The 22,383-nt window shown below is 41.9% G+C and overlaps 1 protein-coding gene across 1 annotated transcript in view; it reads right to left on the bottom strand.

Annotated features, from left to right (window-relative positions):
• The window catches only part of MATN3 (matrilin 3), a 44,708-nt gene that overhangs the window by 19,303 nt on the left and 3,022 nt on the right, over window positions 1–22,383 (bottom strand). Inside the window, exon 3 of the mRNA XM_088468139.1 lies at window positions 2,644–3,213. Within this exon, the coding sequence (XP_088324265.1) occupies window positions 2,644–3,213 (570 nt within the window). The remainder of the gene's footprint in view (window positions 1–2,643; window positions 3,214–22,383) is intronic.

Here is a 22,383-nt window from a genome sequence, read left to right as displayed (position 1 = left end):
TAGTAAATAGGCTACCATGGTCAATATCGATCATGTTGGCCTGCATGCATGGGCGATGGTCGATATCTATATCAACCATTCATGTCCGTGCATCGACCATCTTTGGTCGTTTGAAGGGGCCAGAAACAGGACGATATGAACGATAACAATATCCAGGGCCGCCATCAGGGGGGGACTGCCGGGACTGGAGTCCCTGGCCCGGACAGAAGGGACCCGTCCACAATCCCAGTAGCAAAGGCAGAGGGGATTCAGTATATAGAAACCCCCCTCCTGCCTGCCAGTCAATTGCCGCCACTAAACGAGTGTATTTTTTTTTTTGTGAGACGGAGATTCTTGTCTCCATCTCACTGGAGCTCCTAACAGGCTGTGAAGGGAGCTGCTACGCATGCGCAGCAGCTCCTCATAGCCACGGAGATGGCAGAATGTAGGTATGATGCGGCGGCACACAGCTCCTCCCAGGCAATTTACGTGGGTCGTTTGAGTGCTCAGTCAGCCACTGCATTCCGTCTCCAGCTGCAGGTAAGGCACCTGCTTCACCTATATAAATTGATGCATTAGGCTGTGTGTAGCACAAGTTGGGGGAATCATGTGTGTGTGTGTGAATCTTGTGTGTGTGTGTGTATGTGTATCGTGTGTGTGTTTTATATATCCAGTACATATCTCTGATATATATATATATGTGTGTGTGTGTGTGTGCATTTATATATATATATATATATATACACAGTATTGGAGAAACAGCGTCACTCATGGGTACTTAAATGCAAGAATTCAAATGGCAGACAGTGTCTTTGTCCAAAGTTTCAGTCCATCTGGACTTTTAGCAAGAATGTTCCTAATAAAAGTCCTGATGGACTGAAACGGTGGACAGAGACACTGTTTGTCATTTGAAGTCTTACATGATAGTACTGTACCTGTGAGTGTCGCTGTTTCGCCAATACTGTATTGATATATTCAGGAGGGCACCAGAGCAGGATTTTGTAATTTTTGGCGGTGAGATGGTATTACTTGCAGATATATATTATATATATTGCAAAACTTGCATTTGCCCCTGCAATCCCACTGCCCGCCCACCCGCCCGCCTGCCCAGATCCCCGCCCACCCAGATCCCCGCCCGTCACATTGCTCCCCTGAAAGAAAGGAACCGCGTCGCATGGGGAGTAGGTCTCAGAACAACAATAACCAGATAAGTGTGGGGACTGCTGGGGCTGGAGAGACAGAAACACGGGGGGGGGGGGCGTCAGCAAAAGAATATGCCTTCGGTCAGGAGAGAAATTCTGTGTTGTATTGAAGTTTAATAATAAATTCTGCCAAATAAAGAATATTATTTTGAAAAATTTTAAAATACTGAAAAAAGATATCGTTAAAAATATTATTGCATTGTATTAAAAAAATAATAATATAGAAATCTTGAAAGGTTTCTTGCCTCATTATATTAAAGACACCTGAAATAAGCATACTAGATACTTTATAGATACCAATGAGTCCTCTATATATACCCATGAGACCTATTGCTGTAATAATCAGATATAGCTTACATGTGTTTATAGTCCCTCCAACAAAGATAGGGCCTGATTCTGATTCTCAGATGCAGCGACAATGTCGAACGCAGTGCACCGCGCATGCCCCCAGATTTTGCTTGTACAGAGTTGCAGTACAGATGTAGACGCACAGTAGCAGGAATGTATGGGGATTTCCTGGGCAGTGACTGGGAGGTAACAGGGGAGAAGGGGCTAAACAGACGCACGGAGATGTTGCGTCTTATGGAAGTGCCGCGGGCAGGTTGCTGATAGTGGTTACGTTCAGAGACGCAGAATCGGTCACATAGGAGGCCATATTCACATGGATAACCTGCACCTGCCATAGGGCTGGTGCAAGTACTCTTCCATCATGCCTCCTTTACCTGCTCTTTTTCCATTTTTTATCTAATTGCAAAACCATAGTATTAATTCAATAACTGATGTCAAAGAAACACATTTACCATCTGTTTTTTTATTCAGGCCAGGTCATTGCAATAGGAATATGTACCTCTGTACGTCCCCTCTACCCACGAACATGTCCACACATTTAGTGCCCTTCTGATGGAGGAGCAGACAGATACAGCTTTACCTTGTTTAGTGTAAATGGGATTGGAAAAGGGGTTCTCCAGTCTACTGGTCCAGTCTGTACTGCGAAGGACAATAATGGACTCTGCATGGTATAGGGATAATTAATGTGCTCTGTAGTATATATTGGTCAATAGAATCCTCTCTTTTGTAGAACAGTCACTAGAAAGTGCTCTGTATCATCTAGTGGTCACAAGAATACGCTCTGTATTATACGGTTGGTTCTGCATGTTGTATTGGTTAGCTGTAGTGCTGTATTTGAAGGTATTTATTTAAAATTGCAATAGGTCATACATTTTATTGGCTGCGTAAATCTACACCCACACCAGCGAAAACCATGGCCACACTTTTAAGCCCAAGGGCTTCCCAGGTAAATAATGATACAGTACTGGCACAATAGTTTTTGCAGTTCCAAAAACACTGAACAAAACATAAAGCAAAAGAAATACTGATGTATGGTGCTATAAAATAAAAAGAGCTTGGGTGGATATCCTTGACAAATAGATTTTTGACTTGGTCTTGAGGGGTAAAAACTCACCACAAAAAGATTCCTTAAACTTCGAGGTCAGCTTTTCAATGACTCCATAAGTCTCCACATAAAATACATGTTCCTCCAGGGGTTGGCTTGCCATCAGCTTAAGAGACTGCATATCAGCCCTATCCACTCCCACTGCATAGATCTCTATTCCAGAGGCCCGAGCCCTGGCGGCTACGTCCTGCACCCTGTCTTGGGGTCGGCCATCTGTGACAATGATGGCTACTTTGGGAATCTTTTGAGATATGTGACGGGCTCCCGACTGCTCAGTGAATGCCTCCTCAAGTGCTGTCTGTATGGCCAGACCAGTCATGGTGCCAGTGGACAGTGGGCTGATCAAGGAGACAGCGTTTTTCATTGCCGCCTTATTGAAGTAAGTCTTCAGGAAGAATTCCGTCGTTACTGTGCTGGCGTAATTTACCACCGCCACTCGAGTAGCCCGTTCACCCGTGTCCAGGGTGTCAATCATATCTGAGAGGAAGATCTTCACTTTCTCAAACTCTTGAGGACGGACACTGCGGGAACTGTCAATTATGAATACTAGGTCCATAGGCCGGCTCTTACAGGTAGTTTCTGTGGAGGTAATAGCACAGAAATACATGTAAGACACAGCCAAAACTATAGTGATCACAGCTTTTATACTAAATATTCCATTCAAAAGTAATAATGTATAAAAAGAGCTTGACCTGAATATTTTTTTAACAGGCTAGAGAAGTGTATCCCAAATCCAGTCCTCAGGGACCCCTAACAGTGCATGTTGTACAGACACATTTTAAAATGGTGGAGCTAATTATTTTACCTGTGATACTGAGGAGATCTGTAAAACATGCGCTGTTAGGGATCCCTGATGTTGGGAAACACTGATTTAACATAAATACTCAGTAAGTGTTAGGAAAGGTGTTCCATTGGGATGTAGTCAGGAAGCCAACGGTCTAAATGCCGACCGCCAGCTTCCCGACTGTCTAACCCCGGCAAGGTACTAGTGACAGGCGTCGAAATCCCGACACCTGTCATTAGACTTGCGCCGAGAGCCCGACGCCCGGCATACCGAATGAAGGTAGGCCGTGCGCCGTGCGCGGACAGCTGCATTTAGGTTTTAGGGCTCCCGGGGGGTCTTAGGGTTAGGCACCCCCCGAGAGGGTTAGGTTTAGGCTAGGTGAAGGGGGGGTTAGGGTTAGGCACCCCTCGGGGGGAGGTTAGGGTTAGGCACCCCCCAGGAGACATAGGTTTAAGCTTCGGGGAAGGGGGGGTTAGGTTTAGGCACTTATAGGGGGGTTAGGGTTAGGCACTAGGGGGGAAGGTTAGGGTTAGGCACCCCTAAGGGAGAGTTAGGGTAGGGAATTAGGTTAGCAGTACTAACCTTAAGTAGCGATCGGGATCTTCACCCCTGCCGGGCTTCCGCTGTCGGGATTTGAACCACCAGCCATGTGGCCGGCGGTAATACCTACTACACCCGTTCCATTGTATGCAAATTACAAGCAAAATAATAAAACCGCCTTAGGTACAATTGGGAAAAATCTAACTAAAATACCAATATACGAAAACAGTGATAGGATAAAACAAATAGAGGAACCTCGCTTTGGACTCAGTTCTTGCCCTGTCATGTTTTTATTGATTGGCTCTTGCCCCATTGCTATAGCCAAACACATACCTATATTATTTAATAATATCATATCATCATAACTATATATATATATACATACATACACTGTGTATGTAATATATAGAGATGGGATGCAGTCACAATCCTGGCACATGGGATGCCACGGCTTAGTGTACCGAGTCCCGACACCTGTCAGAATCCTTATTGTGCCCTTAGATGGCGCTGGATATAAAGTGAAAAACAGTATAAGATATTAAGACAATACTTAATCCTTTTGAGAGGTGTCTTAATTGACTTTAATCGCCCACAATCCTTTTTGTGTAGTTTCAAATAATCACAGAGGGCTCCAAATGATGCATATGTAAAAAAACATATAAGAAAATAATAATTATTAACAATATGGAAATAAATATATATATATATATATCTTTCAACTTCGTCTATATTTTAGATCAAAAGATCATAAATATTTTGCGTACCAGACTCACATAACAAAGTGTGAATCTGTATATATCTGGGTATCTTTTATCTTCCCACTTTATATGATAACCGTGCGTTTAATCAAAATAAGTGATCAGCCCGGCGCAGAGACGGTACTGCGTACCTTACTCACATTCAGTGTACGCTAACAGTGCCTGTAATGGTTTCTTTTTAGGTGTAATTCCTTAACCCTTCCATCTTCCATCATTCAGCCATACATCCTCATCATGTAAAGAAAGGGGATGATATATGTAGCTGAACAGCGATTTTATTACAGAAGACAAAACATAAATATAAACAAATATGAAAGATCACGACCTGATATGTTATGAAAGTGAAGTCCGGAATTCACTATCTCCTCCAACCAGGTTGATGCATCCAATGTCAATTTTTTTTTATATAGCCAGAGTCCCGTAACCAACGCGTTTCGACCCATCCGTTCGGATCTTTTTCCAGGTGTATGGGACACACTAACTATGGATACCTTAAGTACCCATTTCAATCACATAGTCAATTGCCAATTAGTCAATTACCAACTAAATATTGGACCTCACCATGTATATATATATATGAAAGCTCCCCCACATATATTGCAGAAGTATTAAAAATCCACATTCCCGGATATATAAGTCCCTCTTTCCTTTTGTCCTTCTGCCCGACATGGACACTTCCGGCAGCCGCGTTCTCAGTTCAACCACATGTCACGTGGCGCGTGCATCTGGCATCTGTCCGGAACTTAATAATGTCCCCTGGTCCGTCCTCGCGGGTAGGTTTAGAGGGTACAACCTTAGCTTCCGGAATCGCCGGAAGTGACGTCCCACGTCTGTAGCGTGTCTTTCATATACACGGGAAACGGCACTTGAAAAATGTGTCCGGGAGTGAGGTGTCCATATTGAAGCCCTTTATATAAAGGTCTCCTATAAATAATCATGAGGATAAAATGACTAAAAAATATTGAATAAAAATAGATACATATTAATAAATATAAAATACTAATTGTAAACATAAATATACATTAGAACCATGTCATAATTAAAATCATGATGAACCTATAAAACATACCTGCCTATTAAAAATTGTATATTATAAAAGGCTAAAAATACTACAGGAACCATTTTACCTCAAAATCTAAGTTGAGACCTCCAGGGGCCAGCATTTTGTATTTGTAAATGGTCCTCATTTCTTCCTTGGCTAAAGTGGTTATATCGCTATTAGATCTTATAGACCCTTTGATTAATTTTAACCTGAAGAAGTTTTTTATGTCATCTGTAGAACACTGATGGGCAGTTTTAAAATGGGCTGACAAGGAATGGGAATCTAATCCTTTTCTGATATTACGGAGATGCTCTCCTATACGGGTTTTTAGATACCTTGTTGTCCGCCCTATATAAAACAAACCACATTTACATTCAATGGCATATATAAGGTTTTTTGAATTGCAAGTGATAAAATCAAGGACCTCAAACGTTTGTCCATTAATCATAATTCTCGTGATTCTTTTCCTTTCCCAGTTTTTTAACATTCCTGCAGCCTATACATAAACCACATCTATAAAAGCCTACTGATTTGTTAGTATTCATAATTTTCTCAGACTTTAGATGTGCACTTTTAACCAATTTCGTTTTTAGGTTGGCTGCCTTTCTGTAAATATGGACTGGTTTGGGTGGAATACTTTTTCCCAAGATAGGGTCCCTCCTCAATATAGACCAATGTTTTTTGAAAACTTTTTCAATCTCTTTATGTTGGGAATTAAAATCCGTAATAAACGCCCATTGAAATTTATCGTCTTTCGTTTTCTTAGGCTTACTAATCAATAGTTCATTTCGGTCCATATCTGCCGTGGCTTTGAATTTTTCTAAAACAAGTTCCTCCTTATAACCACTTTCTAAAAAAGCCGCTTTCATCTTATTGGCTTGTTCATTGTAGACCTCCAACTTGGAGCAATTCCTCCTAATTCTTTTAAATTGTCCTCCTGGTATGGAGGTAAGCCATTGCGAATGATGGCAGCTTCCAGCTTGTATGTATGAGAGTGAATCGGTAGGTTTCTGATAAGATTTGGTTAAAAACATGCCCTCCTCTACATATACCGTAACATCTAAAAAATTAATACTCTCATTTTGGATATCAAACGTAAGTTTGATATTCCGATCATTCCTGTTCAATCTATCACAAAAACTATTTAAAAGACTTCTCTCCCCTTTCCATATAAAAAATATATCATCAATATATCGGCACCATAGCACCAGGTTTGCCCCTTGTGGGTTATGGTTCCAGATAGTCAAGTCTTCCCAAACACCCATAAAAATATTAGCGTAACTTGGGGCAAACCTGGTGCCCATAGCGGTGCCGACCTCCTGCAGATAAAAAGCATCCTTGAATAAAAAGTAATTTCGTTTTAAAATAAAATTAATACCCTTTATCAATTAAAGACAATGGGTAATTAAAGACAATTAAGACACCTCTCAAAAGGATTAAGTATTGTCTTAATATCTTATACTGTTTTTCACTTTATATCCAGCGCCATCTAAGGGCACAATAAGATTTCTATTGTACTGTAACTTTTGAGTTTTTTGAGACTCTCATTTTGTGCCTATAGGGGCTGCAGGTGTTGCACACCATATACGTGGCCTTCCTTTCTTAAATATATTGATTTTCTCTCACTTGAGTGCTATCGTTAGGTTGCTGCAATTGTTGTATTGATTTCACATTTCAAAACATGTTCTCATTCAGAGATACTAGAATTGACCGTTTTGATAGTTTATTTGAGGACAACATAGAGAATATAGATATACGGGATGATGACCTCAATACAATCATTAATGAGTTAGAAAAGGACCTCATTAGGGAGAGTAGAATGTGGTGGGAGATAGCGACTCTGGAAAAATATCTTTCCCACAAGATCATCCCCAGGGGGCTCAGAATAGACAAAAAGGCTTCCTTCTCTTCATGTACAGAATCTTTTAAAACTAAATGGGATATAATCCTTAAAAGTTGTTCTTTTTCCCTGATCAATCTAATTATAGAAGAGAGACAGGTTGAACTTAAGGAGATTGAATCCAAAATAGAAACAAATAAATCCCTGGTTCAACCCTTTAGTAATTCTCCGGAGGGTAAAGAACTTATAGAGAGAACTGAACAAAGGGTGATGAAAATTGAAAGGGATCTCAAACAGAAAAAATGTAAGAAATTTATCAGGGATAAGAATGAAATTAATTTGGGTGAGGAAATAAATAATAAAATAATAAATAAAGGTGTTATCCATAAAGAGAAGAAATATGAGGTTTCAGATCTGAGCCCCAAATCTCCCATCTTTAGATCCCAACCAAGATGGGATGATTTTGGATATCAAACATATAGGGATGGTAGACATAACTTTAAAACACCTCAAATATATGGGGGAAGGGGTTATAACAGAGGCAACCATGATCAATTGCCTTACAATGAACCATATCAAAGGAAGGGTAATAATAAAAATTGGTGGCGAAAAAGAGCAGATAATTGGGGGGAGGAAAAGATTGACGATCAGAATATCTCTACCCCTGGCCATAAGAGATCTAGCCCGAAATGGGATATGCCCACTTCTATATCGAGAAGGCGTTTTTTAGGAAACAGAAGAGTCATAAGAAACCACAGGTTTTAATTAAAATAAAAAAACGGGGCAAACGAGGAGGGATAAAGAAACAGAAACTAAGGAAAAAAAAGAAAAGATCTAGTAAAAATAGAAAAAGATGCAAAACAGGGACAGATTCAGAACCATGTGACTACCTTAAAGGGAAAGTGAAAATTTTTAACCTCAGTTCACATATCCTTAACCACAATGAAGAATCAGTACTTTGGAAGGGTTTAAAATATGCCCCTGCAACAAAAATTAATGATTTTGCCCTTTTTATAGACATACAGAAATATGTAAGGAAATTGACCGTAAAAAAGTTTTTCCTCTTGAAAGATGACGAATCTCCAGAAATGGAGGCAGAAGCTGGGAGTAAGATTAGATTCCGGCCCAAATCCTCTTTTTTCCCTGCTCATTTGAAAGGCAGTTATATTGATACATTCACAACCCAAGTGATGGAAGATTTGAAAGATATAACTTCCAAAAAAATTTAATTTAATCTAAGCTACGGTGAAAGAACTGCGCTTGTAGAACTTAGTAAGAATGAACAGATCATTATTAAACCTGCAGACAAGGGAGGGGAATCGTGCTAATGGATACTCGGGAGAATGAGGTCGATCGACAATTAAATGATATGCAGACATATAAAAAATTAAGGAGAGATCCTACAGAGAGTTTTCTTATAGAGTTAAAGTCTTTGGTAGAAAATTATGTGGAAAAAGGAGTTTTAACCAAAATGGAATCTACATTTTTGATAATAGAAAAACCTGTAGTTCCCATTATATACGTACTACCTAAAATCCACAAGGACCCAGTTCACCCCCCTGGTAGGGCTATCATGTCTGGAATTAATTTGATTACATCTAACTTATCCGAATTTATTGACTTTTATTTACAACCATTAGTGTTGCTCAATAAATCACATCTTAAAGACACTAAAGATTTTTTGAAGAAGGTTGAAAAACTAAAATGGGAAGAGGACTACATCATGGTTAGCGTCGATGTTAGTTCACTCTATACTATAATAAATCATGATAAAGGAATAGAGGATGTGAAGCTAACACTACAAGGTTCCAACACTGATATAGAATTACAAGAGTTTTTGATAAAGGGTATTAATTTTATTTTAAAACTAAATTAATTTTATTTTAAAACTAAATTAATTTAAATTTTATTTTAAAACGAAATTACTTTTTATTCAAGGATGCTTTTTATCTGCAGGAGGTCGGTACCGCTATGGGCACCAGGTTTGCCCCAAGTTACGCTAATATTTTTATGGGTGTTTGGGAAGACTTGACTATCTGGAACCATAACCCACAAGGGGCAAACCTGGTGCTATGGTGCCGATATATTGATGATATATTTTTTATATGGAAAGGGGAGAGAAGTCTTTTAAATAGTTTTTGTGATAGATTGAACAGGAATGATCGGAATATCAAACTTATGTTTGATATCCAAAATGAGAGTATTAATTTTTTAGATGTTACGGTATATGTAGAGGAGGGCATGTTTTTAACCAAATCTTATCAGAAACCTACCGATTCACTCTCATACATACAAGCTGGAAGCTGCCATCATACGCAATGGCTTACCTCCATACCAGGGGGACAATTTAAAAGAATTAGGAGGAATTGCTCCAAGTTGGAGGTCTACAATGAACAAGCCAATAAGATGAAAGCGGCTTTTTTAGAAAGTGGTTATAAGGAGGAACTTGTTTTAGAAAAATTCAAAGCCACGGCAGATATGGACCGAAATGAACTATTGCTTAGTAAGCCTAAGAAAACGAAAGACGATAAATTTCAATGGGCGTTTATTACGGATTTTAATTCCCAACATAAAGAGATTGAAAAAGTTTTCAAAAAACATTGGTCTATATTGAGGAGGGACCCTATCTTGGGAAAAAGTATTCCACCCAAACCAGTCCATATTTACAGAAAGGCAGCCAACCTAAAAACGAAATTGGTTAAAAGTGCACATCTAAAGTCTGAGAAAATTATGAATACTAACAAATTAGTAGGCTTTTATAGATGTGGTTTATGTATAGGCTGCAGGAATGTTAAAAAACTGGGAAAGGAAAAGAAAATCACGAGAATTATGATTAATGGACAAACGTTTGAGGTCCTTGATTTTATCACTTGCAATTCAAAAAAACCTTATATATGCCATTGAATGTAAATGTGGTTTGTTTTATATAGGGCGGACAACAAGGAATCTAAAAACCCGTATAGGAGAGTATCTCCGTAATATCAGAAAAGGATTAGATTCCCATTCCTTGTCAGCCCATTTTAAAACTGCCCATCAGTGTTCTACAGATGACATAAAAAACTTCTTCAGGTTAAAATTAATCAAAGGGTCTATAAGATCTAATAGCGATATAACCACTTTAGCCAAGGAAGAAATGAGGACCATTTACAAATACAAAATGCTAGCCCCTGGAGGTCTCAACTTAGATTTTGAGGTAAAATGGTTCCTGTAATATTTTTAGCCTTTTATAATATACAATTTTTAATAGGCAGGTATGTTTTATAGGTTCATCATGATTTTAATTATGACATGGTTCTAATGTATATTTATGTTTACAATTAGTATTTTATATTTATTAATATGTATCTATTTTTATTCAATATTTTTTAGTCATTTTATCCTCATGATTATTTATAGGAGACCTTTATATAAAGGGCTTCAATATGGACACCTCACTCCCGGACACATTTTTCAAGTGCCGTTACCCGTGTATATGAAAGACACGCTACAGACGCGGGACGTCACTTCCGGCGATTCCTGAAGCTAAGGTTGTACCCTCTAAACCTACCCGCGAGGACGGACCAGGGGACATTATTAAGTTCCGGACAGACGCCAGATGCACGCGCCTCGTGACATGTGGTTGCACTGAGAACGCGGCTGCCGGAAGTGTCCATGTCGGGCAGAAGGACAAAAGGAAAGAGGGACTTATATATCCGGGAATGTGGATTTTTAATACTTCTGCAATATATGTGGGGGAGTTTTCATATATATATATATATATATACATGGTGAGGTCCAATATTTAGTTGGTAATTGACTAATTGGCAATTGACTATGTGATTGAAAGGGGTACTTAAGGTATCCATAGTTAGTGTGCCCCATACACCTGGAAAAAGATCCGAACGGACGGGTCGAAACGCATTGGTTACGGGACTCTGGCTATATAAAAAAAATTTTGACATTGGATGCATCAACCTGGTTGGAGGAGATAGTGAATTCCGGACTTCACTTTCATAACATATCAGGTCGTGATCTTTCATATTTGTTTATATTTATGTTTTGTCTTCTGTAATAAAATCGCTGTTCAGCTACAGATATATTCCCCTTTCTTTACATGATGAGGATGTATGGCTGAATGATGGAAGATGGAAGGGTTAAGGAATGACACCTAAAAAGAAACCATTACAGGCACTGTTAGCGTACACTGAATGTGAGTAAGGTACGCAGTACCGTCTCTGCGCCGGGCTGATCACTTATTTTGATTAAACGCACGGTTATCATATAAAGTGGGAAGATAAAAGATACCCAGATATATACAGATTCACACTTTGTTACGTGAGTCTGGTGCGCAAAATATTTATGATCTTTTGATCTAAAATATAGACGAAGTTGAAAGATATATATATATTTATTTCCATATTGTTAAGAATTATTATTTTTTTATATGTTTTTTTGCATATGCATCATTTGGAGCCCTCTGTGATTATTTGAAACTACACAAAAAGGATTGTGGGCGATTAAAGACAATTAAGACACCTCTCAAAAGGATTAAGTATTGTCTTAATATCTTATACTGTTTTTCACTTTATATCCAGCGCCATCTAAGGGCACAATAAGATTTCTATTGTACTGTGACTTTTGAGTTTTGTGAGACTCTCATTTTGTGCCTATAGGGGCTGCAGGTGTTGCGCACCATATACGTGGCCTTCCTTTCTTACATATACTGTCAGAATCCTAACTGCCAGCACCCCAAAGGTAAATAGTGGGGGACAGGGAGGGCTGGGGTTAGGGTTAGGTACTAAGAGCAGGGTTAGGGTTAGGCACTAAGAGAAGGGTTAGGGTTAGGCACTAAGAGCAGGGTTAGGGCTAGGCACTAGGGGGGGTTAGGTTCAGGGTGCAGGGAGGGAGGATTAGGGATAGGGGTAGGGCAAGGGTTAGGATACCTACCGGCAGGTGTCAGCAGGGCCGTAACTAGGGTAGTGCGACCGGTGCCGTGGCACAGGGCACCACAGGGCAGGGGGCGCTGTTTGGGCCTGTCAATTTTCTATTTATTATCATTCTCACTTGTAGCTTCCTCTTCTTTTATCCCCGGCATCTCCTGGCCTCCTCTATCTCTTCCCTGGTCCTTCCCCATGAGGCCATGGCTCTTTTTCAGGTGCACTATCTTATGCCCCTATTTGAAAAATTGGGGGGGGGGGGCAATGCTCTTTCTGGCACAGGGCACCACATAGTTTAGTTACGGCTCTGGGTGTCAATATCCTAACCCTGCCGGGTTGCTTGTGTCAGGGTTTTGATCGCTGGGATCCCGAGAACCGGCATCCCTTACCCCACCCATTAGAAATGTGCGCCGACCCTCGTATTTGGTTTTGGATCCGGATTCATCTTCGGGTTTTGGATCTGTAACAGCTATAATGATGACCTGTTTACATGCAATCCAAATCCCGAGTTTAGTTTTAAAATCTGAACTGCGGGAAGATCCGAACCAGGACTCCGTTCGCCTCGGTACCCCAAAGTGATTCTGAACTTGGACACAGTTCGATTTGGAACCTTTAAATTTGGATATTGTAAGTTCTCCGAGAACCGAACCCGCACATCTCTAATATATACAGTATATATATTTAAGAGTTGGGGCGAAAGCTCGATCGGGTCAGGGTGTAATGAAAGTCAGTAAATAGATAGGAAAGGAAATGTGATGAATTTGTTAACTACTGGCCTTATGCCTCAGAGCCACTGTTTCACCAATGCCGCAGCCTCTTCTGCCTCTACTGCCCGTCCCATGTCTGCATGCAGATGGAATAGCTTACTTTACTAACTTAGGACTCAGAAGGCTATAGGAGGGCATCAGCCAAATACATCTGCTTTCCTTACAAATAGTTTTCCGATTACAAAATGACAAAGGGCCTGATTCATATCCGCATGCATTTCTGATATTTACGCAGTTTGGCGATTGTCAGCCATTGCGCATGCGTGAAAGCCGCACAGCACATGCGCAGTGACTGCTTTGTTATCGCGCACACAATGAGGAGTCGCTCGCAAAGTGAGGGACAGGTAGTCAGCGTTTGGGGGGTGGTGAGGAAAACGCATGCGTGTCGGACCATTTCAACACTGGTATCTGGGCATGCATAAATCAGCCACTGCGTCCTTGCTTGTAGCAGGAGAGCCCTCTGCATGACTGGAGACCTGCTGTGTCTGCGGCATCATAGACTTACTCAGGAGGCTGATGGCGGCAGGATCTGCATCCGATGTTTCCGGTTTTGTGCGTGATCGGCGGATGTGAGATGCTTTCAGTGGGCTCCACTTATCCCTGGATGGTGAGTGGGTCAATTACATATTTTCGCAATTGCGTTTAGTGAGAAAACGCAGCTGCGATGGCTTTTGCATGCAGATCTGAATCAGGCCCAAAATACTAAACTATGGGCCTGATTCAGACCCGGTCGCAAGTGCTGTGCGCTCTCAACCGGGTCGATGGTGGGCCACTGCGCACGTGCACGACGGAGCTGGCTCCGTCGTGCGCATGCGCAAGACCCGGCTAGAGATGGGCAATCCGTCGCTCCGGGTCTCGCAACAAAGGGGGCGAGCTGTCGATGGTGAGTGACAGCTCGCCCCCTTTGGTGGGTGGGCCAGCGGAGTGGCTGCCCAAACGAAGGTGTTCCCATGTGAACGCCTACCGTTTGGGGCCGGCCCCACTGACATCACTCGTGATGTCAGTGGAGAGATTTCGGCTCTGTCAGAGCCAAAATCTCTCTGGGGCTTGCAGACACGAGACCCTACCACAAGGGTCTCGTCTCCAAGCACGATGGTCGTGCTCCGGTCTTGACCATCGTGACCATCATCATGGCCGCTCGCAATAGCTGTGGGTGGTCACCCACAGCTATGCGAGCAGCCAGGAGGCCGTTCAAAAAAAAAACAAGCCCGGCCCTGTTTCAGAGCGAGCGCTCTGTCAGAGCGTCCGCCTCTGAATCAGGGCCTCTGTTTGCTATGAGTAGCCAGATCCCTCTATGTTCATTATACTGAGGTCACAACTTAAATGTCTGTTTGTGTTGTACATGGATGTAACACTGTACTCAAACCAGAGCTGCGGCTTACTTACTCTGTCAGAACCTGACTTTGTGTTAGGGCAATATCAGTAGAAGGGTACTAAAACATTTGCAACAGCTTCACAAGGTCTTCACCAAAAATGATATATTATTATTATTATTATTATTATTATTATTATATAGTCATAATATATTTAATAGTTGGGGCAAAATCTGGATATGGCAATGATAGTGTATGGCCTTTCCCATAAAGCTGTACCCAAGTTACCAAAGATCTTCCATTCCATATAGTAAAGGTTTATGGCCCCAATGTAGGTTTAAAGACACTAAATAAGTACATAACTAGATGGCACAGGAACAGGGCTGAAGCTGGCAGATGATATAGCCAAGTTTAACGAATAGGAGCTTACAGGCAACGGAACTAACAGAAGGAATATAGTACTGTATATACAGTCCAATGAAAGAGTTACTGTGGCTGCAGACAACTGTGGCACAGAAGCCAAGGTCATGGTTGGCAGCAGACAGGTTATCACAAATACAGTCAGGGCAGAGCAATAAGATCCCAAAAAATAAAATCGAGTCACCAACAAGTAACAGGAAACAGTAACAGAGCTTCAGCTGCTAGCAATTCAGGAACTATCACCGGCACAGGTGTAACAATCTAAAAACTATTTAAACCTTTAGCTACGTCCAGCCTACTCTTAATCAATGAGCACGACCGCTGGGAGTGAAAGGAGGCCTGAGGTAAGAAGAGTAACCTGCAGGACTCTCCATGACAACTGACCATGTCAGAATGCAAAAACACCAACATAAGAGATGGCCGCAAGAGCTTTGAGAACAGTTGCTGCTTCTAACACCATGGACTTCTATTGTTCCAGTAGTGCATCAGTTATTCAACAGGCTTCACCTGTTATTTGGTGTAGGAGTCTTTGGTTGTTCTCACAAGTAGGGTCAGATCATTTTTGCACTTCTCCTCTTCCGTAGTTGTAGTTCTCCTTTTCTAATCATGTTGCTGTGTTCCAGAGCTTCTCATACCCTGATGCCAGTCAGTTGTCCTGAGTCCGGACACTCTGTCACTTGTGTGTCACCCTGAGTCCTGATACAGCACATAATTGAAACACATTTCTCTTGAACTTCAAGCTACTTAATCTTGCTCTTTTATATTGCTTCTCTGTGTGTGGCCTTGGCTTGAATGACAACCCTCTTGGCTCTGAATCCAAAGATGCTACATCTATTACAAATTTTTTTACCTGTGGCTTAGCTTGCACTGCTTACATGCCTGTTGATAGTCTAGTTTTATAGGTACAGCTTTTTCTGCTCATTTTTATACAAGATGTTGATGTTTGTTTTAGAAAACCAGTGTGCAAGCCACAGTTACCGCTGTACAATGCATAACTCAAGTCAACCTTTGTAACCAGTTTGAAATCCTCAGCATTGTGTCTCATTACTGCTAGTGTGGAATCCTCAGTTCCTGTGAGTCTTTAATAGCAGTGTGCAATCCTTACTGCTAGTGTGGAATCCTCAGTTCCTGTGAGTCTTTAATAGCAGTGTGCAATCCTTAGCTCATTTGAGTCTTGACTTTAGTGTGAAATTGTAGACTATTGTTTCTCTGAAATCTGCACAGTGAATGTGTTACCAGTGTGCAATCCTTAGCTCTTATAAGCTTCTACTATCAATGTCCAGTTCTTAGCTCCTGTGACTCATTACAGCCAGTGTGAAATCCTTATCTATTTTTCAAATGATGTGCAATTCTCAGCTTCTGTGACTTATTGCTTCCAGTGTGCAGTCCTCAGCTTCTGTAATCTTTGCTACCAAAGTGCAATCATCAGCCACTGGGAATCCTCTCCTGATTGTCTGCTCAGTCATTAAGCCATTTTGCAGTGGGAGCTCCTTGGAAGCAGTCTGCTTGAAGTATGAGAATCTTAATTTTTTCATTTTTATGTGGATTATGCTAGATCAAAATAAGATTCCATCTTAGTATTTAGTATGCCTTCTGAACTACATAAAAATATTATGAGCACAATAATATGACGTGAGGTGAGGTACATGGCTGGGGAGGCACTGGCTAGTATTAGTGCCAGATTTACAGACACATGTATGAACACGAGGGTTCATGTGGGCATTATACAAAGGTGTAGCATATATAGTGCTGGAAATTTGGTGAGTTTTGATCAGAGATGTGTGGATAAGGTAGATAGGGGAGGCAGTGTCTCACCTGCCATTCACTTTTTACTCCGGAGTTTTGACTATAAAAATTATTAGAATAATACAAAGAAGATATTTATAATATGTTCTTTACATTTTTCTTATTATTTTTGTAGTCAAAACTCTGGAGTATAACTAAGTATGACAGAAAAAACTCTGTCTCACCTAAACGCACATCACTGATTATAATTAAGGGTCAACTTCATAATATATTACAATTATTAATTGGGTGCAGTTATTAAAATTTATTGAGAAAGAGGCATTTCTGATTTTTATTAAGAGGGCACAGGTATAGACTTTTATTGAGATGGGACACAGTTACAAAAATGTGGCAGTTATGCATTTTTATTACAAAGGAGGCACAGTTTTATCTTCAGCACAGTAAAAGGCCTAGGGCTCTATTTACTACAATGCAGATTGTAGTGTGATATTAACAACTGAATTTGCATTGCGAATTCAGACAATATCACAGGGATTTACTACAAATCCGTACACTAGTCACGGTATTTTCGGAAAAAATACCGTGACAAAGTGCCCGCGCATGCGCCGACTGGCCGTCGCTGCTACCCCCCGGTGCTAAGCCCTGCCCCCTGTCACTAAGCCCCGCCCCCGTGATCGCGGACCCCCCCTCCCTTAATAACACTTACCTGCATGATCCGGGCCTCCGGTGATGTCCTCCATGCCCTCCAGTCAGGTGATATCCCATACTGCACCGGGCCGCAGTGCACTATGGGAGATCAGCTGACCGAAGGGAGGACATCACCCGAAGCCCCGATCACCGGTCCCTGGAGTCAGGTAAGTTAATTTTTTTTTTTTACAGTAATCAGCTTGCGGTCTGTTTAGACCACACAGCTGCTTACTGGGACCGACTCCCGACTCTGCTCTCCCCGTTAGAGTGGAGCAGGAGTCCGGTAACTGGGGGAGACCCTGGATAACGCCACCTCCAGGTGGCGTTATTATCACAGGGCCTCCCTAGGTATTTTTTCCACATTTTATTTTTAGTAACTCTGGTCGGATCACATTTCCCATTACAATTATGGGAAATGCGATCTGATTACTAAAAATAAGTGATAATTAGGGGTTGGAGTAGAATTTTGCGAATTCTACTCCAATTGCCCTGTAATAACTATAGGTGATACTAACATAATGTGAAAAGGGTGTGAAAACACCCTTTGTCACTTTATTTTAGTCAAAATAATGTTAATAAATAGAACCCCTAATGTGCAAGAAAAATGGTAGTTGCTCAGATCAGCTTAATTGCATAACACAGGTGCTTGTAAAGGGCGGGGTTTACACTTAACACAGAAAAAAAAGAGATTTGCCCCCCAGCACACTGCAGCAAAAACAATACTTAAATCCTACATGATAATAGCGATTCAGAGGTATTAGTTACATACATTTGCAAATATATGAATAAGCGCCAGGCCAAACGTCAAGGCTCCTCTATACTGGCGTCCCTAGCATTAAGGGGTTCACGTCCGAGAAGGAAGGCACCCCAAAAAAATTCCAACCAAGGGCCATCCCCAGGGCATCACACGAAAAAGGGAAAAAGGTGATATTGATTTATACTTACACATCTTTTCTTTATACTTCACTAAGTGTTAATGAAATGAGAAAGAATTAAAATTACACAAAAAATATACAAACAAATAGAGAAGTGATAAAGGTATTCTATGTGAATTAAGTGGTGATGCCATGAGAAAGGCCCAGTCATGTTATCATGCAGTACATCAATTTTAATTATATGACCCAGAGTGGGTGCTACCATTATGTAGCAATAATTATATTGGGGTGAGCGTTTGGGAGTGGGGCCCCCGGGGGCACTACTGGGGCACTGCATAGGGGCATCACTACTGCAGGCACTACATAGGGGGCACTGTATAAGGGGCATTACTGAGGGCATCTATATATTTATTTGTGGCTAGATGTTTTTTCAGTAACCAAGAATTTGGAAACCCCCCTTTCAAAATCCTGCGTTTGCCACTGCACAAGTGGACCAACAGTAACATCCATTCACCAAAAGTCATCCTACGGATCTAGTCACAATATCCAGGTATCAACCAGCCGTATCAAAGCCCACAGGAGACAGTGGCCCTGATTCAGAGCCGGACGCTCTGACAGAGCGCCCGCTCTGAATCAGGGCCGGCCTTCTGGTTTTTTTTAACGGCCTCCTGGCCGCTCGCATAGCTGTGGGTGACCACCCACAGCTATAGCGAGCTGCCAGGAAGATGGTCGCGATGGTCAAGACCATCGCGACCATCGGGCTTGTGACGAGACCCTTGTGGCCGCAAGCCCCAGAGAGATTTCGGCTCTAACAGAGCCGAAATCTCTTCCACTGACATCACGAGTGATGTCAGTGGGGCCGCCCCCAAACGGAGGCGTTCACATCGGAACGCCTCCGTTCGGGCAGCCACTCCCCCGGCCTGCCCACCAAAGGGGGCAAGCTGTCACTCAATATCGACAGCTCGCCCCATTTGTTGCGAAACCCGGAGCGACGGAGTGCCCGTCGCGAGCCGGCTCCGTCGTGCGCATGCGCACTGGCCCACCATCGACCCGGTTGCGAAGGCACAGCGCTTGCGACCGGGTCTGAATCAGGCCCAGTTTTCCAAGTGCTAAAGGGACTCTGCATTAACCTCACAGTACCAATAAATATAAACAGTATATTCATATTTTTGCTGGATTTTTCCTTAAAAGGATTGCCACTTCCATATTTTATGGACTCTCTGATAGGGAAGGACTGTGCAGTTACAGCTAATTATCAAATCACTCATGGGAGGGTTTATAATAACATGGTTAGGATTATAGTTTAGGTTGTGATATTGTCCCTGACATTTTTACAAGTTATTAGTGCATTTTATGCCTATGATTTCAACTATTTTTTTATCATTACCATAGTTATTTGTTTAATAAATGTTCTGTTATGATGTTCTTATCTGTATATCTGCTTTTTAGTGCACTTGCATATATTATTGGATATACAAAATTCACACTATTTGTATAGCGCTGTTACCACCAGTTATATATACCTATAATTACTTGAAGAGGTGCTTTATTTTAAATTACTCTAGAGTGCCTATAGGGTGCATTTTCCTACTACTTCACCTAGGATGCATATGTGGAGCCTGTGGGGCAACAATGGTAGCAAGTCTCCGAGGCTGTTTGCGCAATCTCAAGAAAGGGACATAAAAATTAGCCACATTTTGGCCCAGGAATCCTCCCAATTTAAAATGTATTCTTCTTCTTGTAATCCACATTCAACCCTTCCCCCTTCATAAAACTGCTAATTCGCTTGGACTGAATTTAAATGAACAGAAACACCTTAGCTGTTCAGCCAGTCACAAGCAGATTCTCATGCTCATGATTGGCTATCAGTGATAGGAGTCACAGGGAAGCCCTGCTTTGTTCACAAATCAATGTCAATTAACTAAATCTCTATTAATGTGGGAGGGAAAAACAAATAAACAATGTATGTTAGGCTTCACTCAATGACCAATTAATTTATACGGAGTTTCTACAACTCCACTGGAATGAGTGGGCCATTGGAATAAGTAAACAAAAATGTATCACAATGCAAGTGACGAGGAAGATCCCTGGTTAGTAAATATGTTTAGATTCTAGTACTCGTATGTACTTTAGAACTCATGTGTCAAACAAAGGGAAGGGTGGCCACAGTTTGGTCATGCTAAAAATGTTGCAAAGCATGCTGGGATTTGTAGTTCAACAACAATGGGAGAGCAGCTTATTGCCCACCTCTGCACTAAGGAATACTTGTCTACTCTCCTGGAACATCCGGGAGGCTCCCGAAAATCGAGTGATGATACCGACCAGCCAGAAGAGTGGGCATGTCTCCCGAAGCCAGCTGCCACCCGCCCGCATTGCCCCGCACTTATCAAGCACAAGTAAGCGATTCAGGGGGGAGGCGATGACGCGATTGGTGCTGAATTGAATAAACGTAGAACCACCCCACCTTTACAATGTCTGTGATCTTAGCACTGTATAGCGGGGCGTGTGCCCCCACAACACCAGCACCACCTACCTATGCCGCTGTGATGGCCCCTGCTGCGCCGACCTGGCTGCCCCCTCTGGGAGTAGGCAAGTGTTTACTAAGGTATTGATGTATGAAGCAGTGAAAAGAGTGGAGAAGTGAACCAGTGGAGAAGTCGCCCATAGCCACCAATAAGCTGAGAGAGAGCAATTATCAAGTACAATCTATCAAATGCTAGGTAGATACTGATTGGTTGCTATCAGTGATGTGCGGTGAGGTCAATGGCTGGGGAGGCACACATGGAGATGGGTCTGAGTGCTGGGAGACTGTCTCACCCCCTACTCGCTGTAACTCTCCCCTCATTACACTAAGCTTTAGTGTCCATTGATTTTCCTACCTGCATCACTGTCTTCTCTTGCTGCTGACTGAGCTCCGATCTCTAAACACTGCAGTGCACTTCCTGGTCACATGACACATCCAAGGTGTCCATCAGTGCTCAAGGCACACCCCCCATACTCAGAGGCATGCATGTTAGCTCTCTTTCTGTGCACCTTACTGCCCATGATGTGGCCCCTCCCCAGGACAGCAAGCAGTGTCTGACTGTACAGAAGCGAGGCTGAGCTGTTGCTGCCTCATCTCTAATTTACCTGCAGTCCCAGTGAGCTCCTCAAAGCTGGTGAGTGTTAACTATGAAAATGATTACAATAAACAAAGATGTTTATAAGTTATAAATATCTTATTTGTATTATTGTAATAATTTTTATATCAAATCTCAAGAGTATGACAGGAGAGGCTCTGCCTCCCCTGACTGCACATCTCTGGTTGCTATAGCAACTTCTCCATTGGCCCACTTCTACACTCTTTTTACTGCTTGATACTGGTCAACAACCCCTAAAAGTCTGAAGATCACAGCTGCCAGGTATGAAGATGCATTCAGAGGCCTCTCACACGTGGATTATATGGTTCGGTAGCATTTAACTTAGGGTATATGTGAGAGGTTTAGCCACTTCACAAGGGGAAAGACTCATGATTCCATACTGGTCCTGGTGGGCTGGTAAAGTATTTGATCCATAGCATTCAGTACCACCAAATGCATGCATCCCAGGTATCAGGTGACTATTTGTAGTTCTACGCATGGGAACCCTAACACGGTGGAATTGGTGTCACTATTTCTCAGGCGGCATCAATGATACATCACATTATAGCACTGATTCAACTAATAAACTAACTGATCCACTTTACTGGCTACACAAACACAGGGATGTAACAGTACATTATAGATAATTGTTCTGTAAATATGATATCCAGAAATAAGCCTATGCATAGTGGACATCATTACCACAAAACTAGATTATACTAATAGAAGTGACATAACGGGATATGTTCAGTACCCTGACAGTTGAGATGCCAGCGCTTAGAATACCGGTCTCGGAATCACGACACATGTCAGAATCCGACTGCCGGCATCCCAAAGGTATGCAGCGGTGTTTGGTGGGAGGATTAGGTACTAGGGCAGTGGTCGGGGGAACAGGGGTAAATTACCCCACATGGGGTAAAAATGAAATTCCTGGGGGTAATG

This window comes from Taudactylus pleione, unplaced genomic scaffold (genome assembly GCF_031769625.1).
Source record: "Taudactylus pleione unplaced genomic scaffold, aTauple2 ptg000081l, whole genome shotgun sequence".
In the NCBI taxonomy this organism is placed as follows: Eukaryota; Metazoa; Chordata; class Amphibia; order Anura; family Myobatrachidae; genus Taudactylus; species Taudactylus pleione.
The sequence above is the reverse complement of the archived record's forward strand: the minus strand, read 5'-3'. Positions and strand labels throughout refer to the sequence as shown.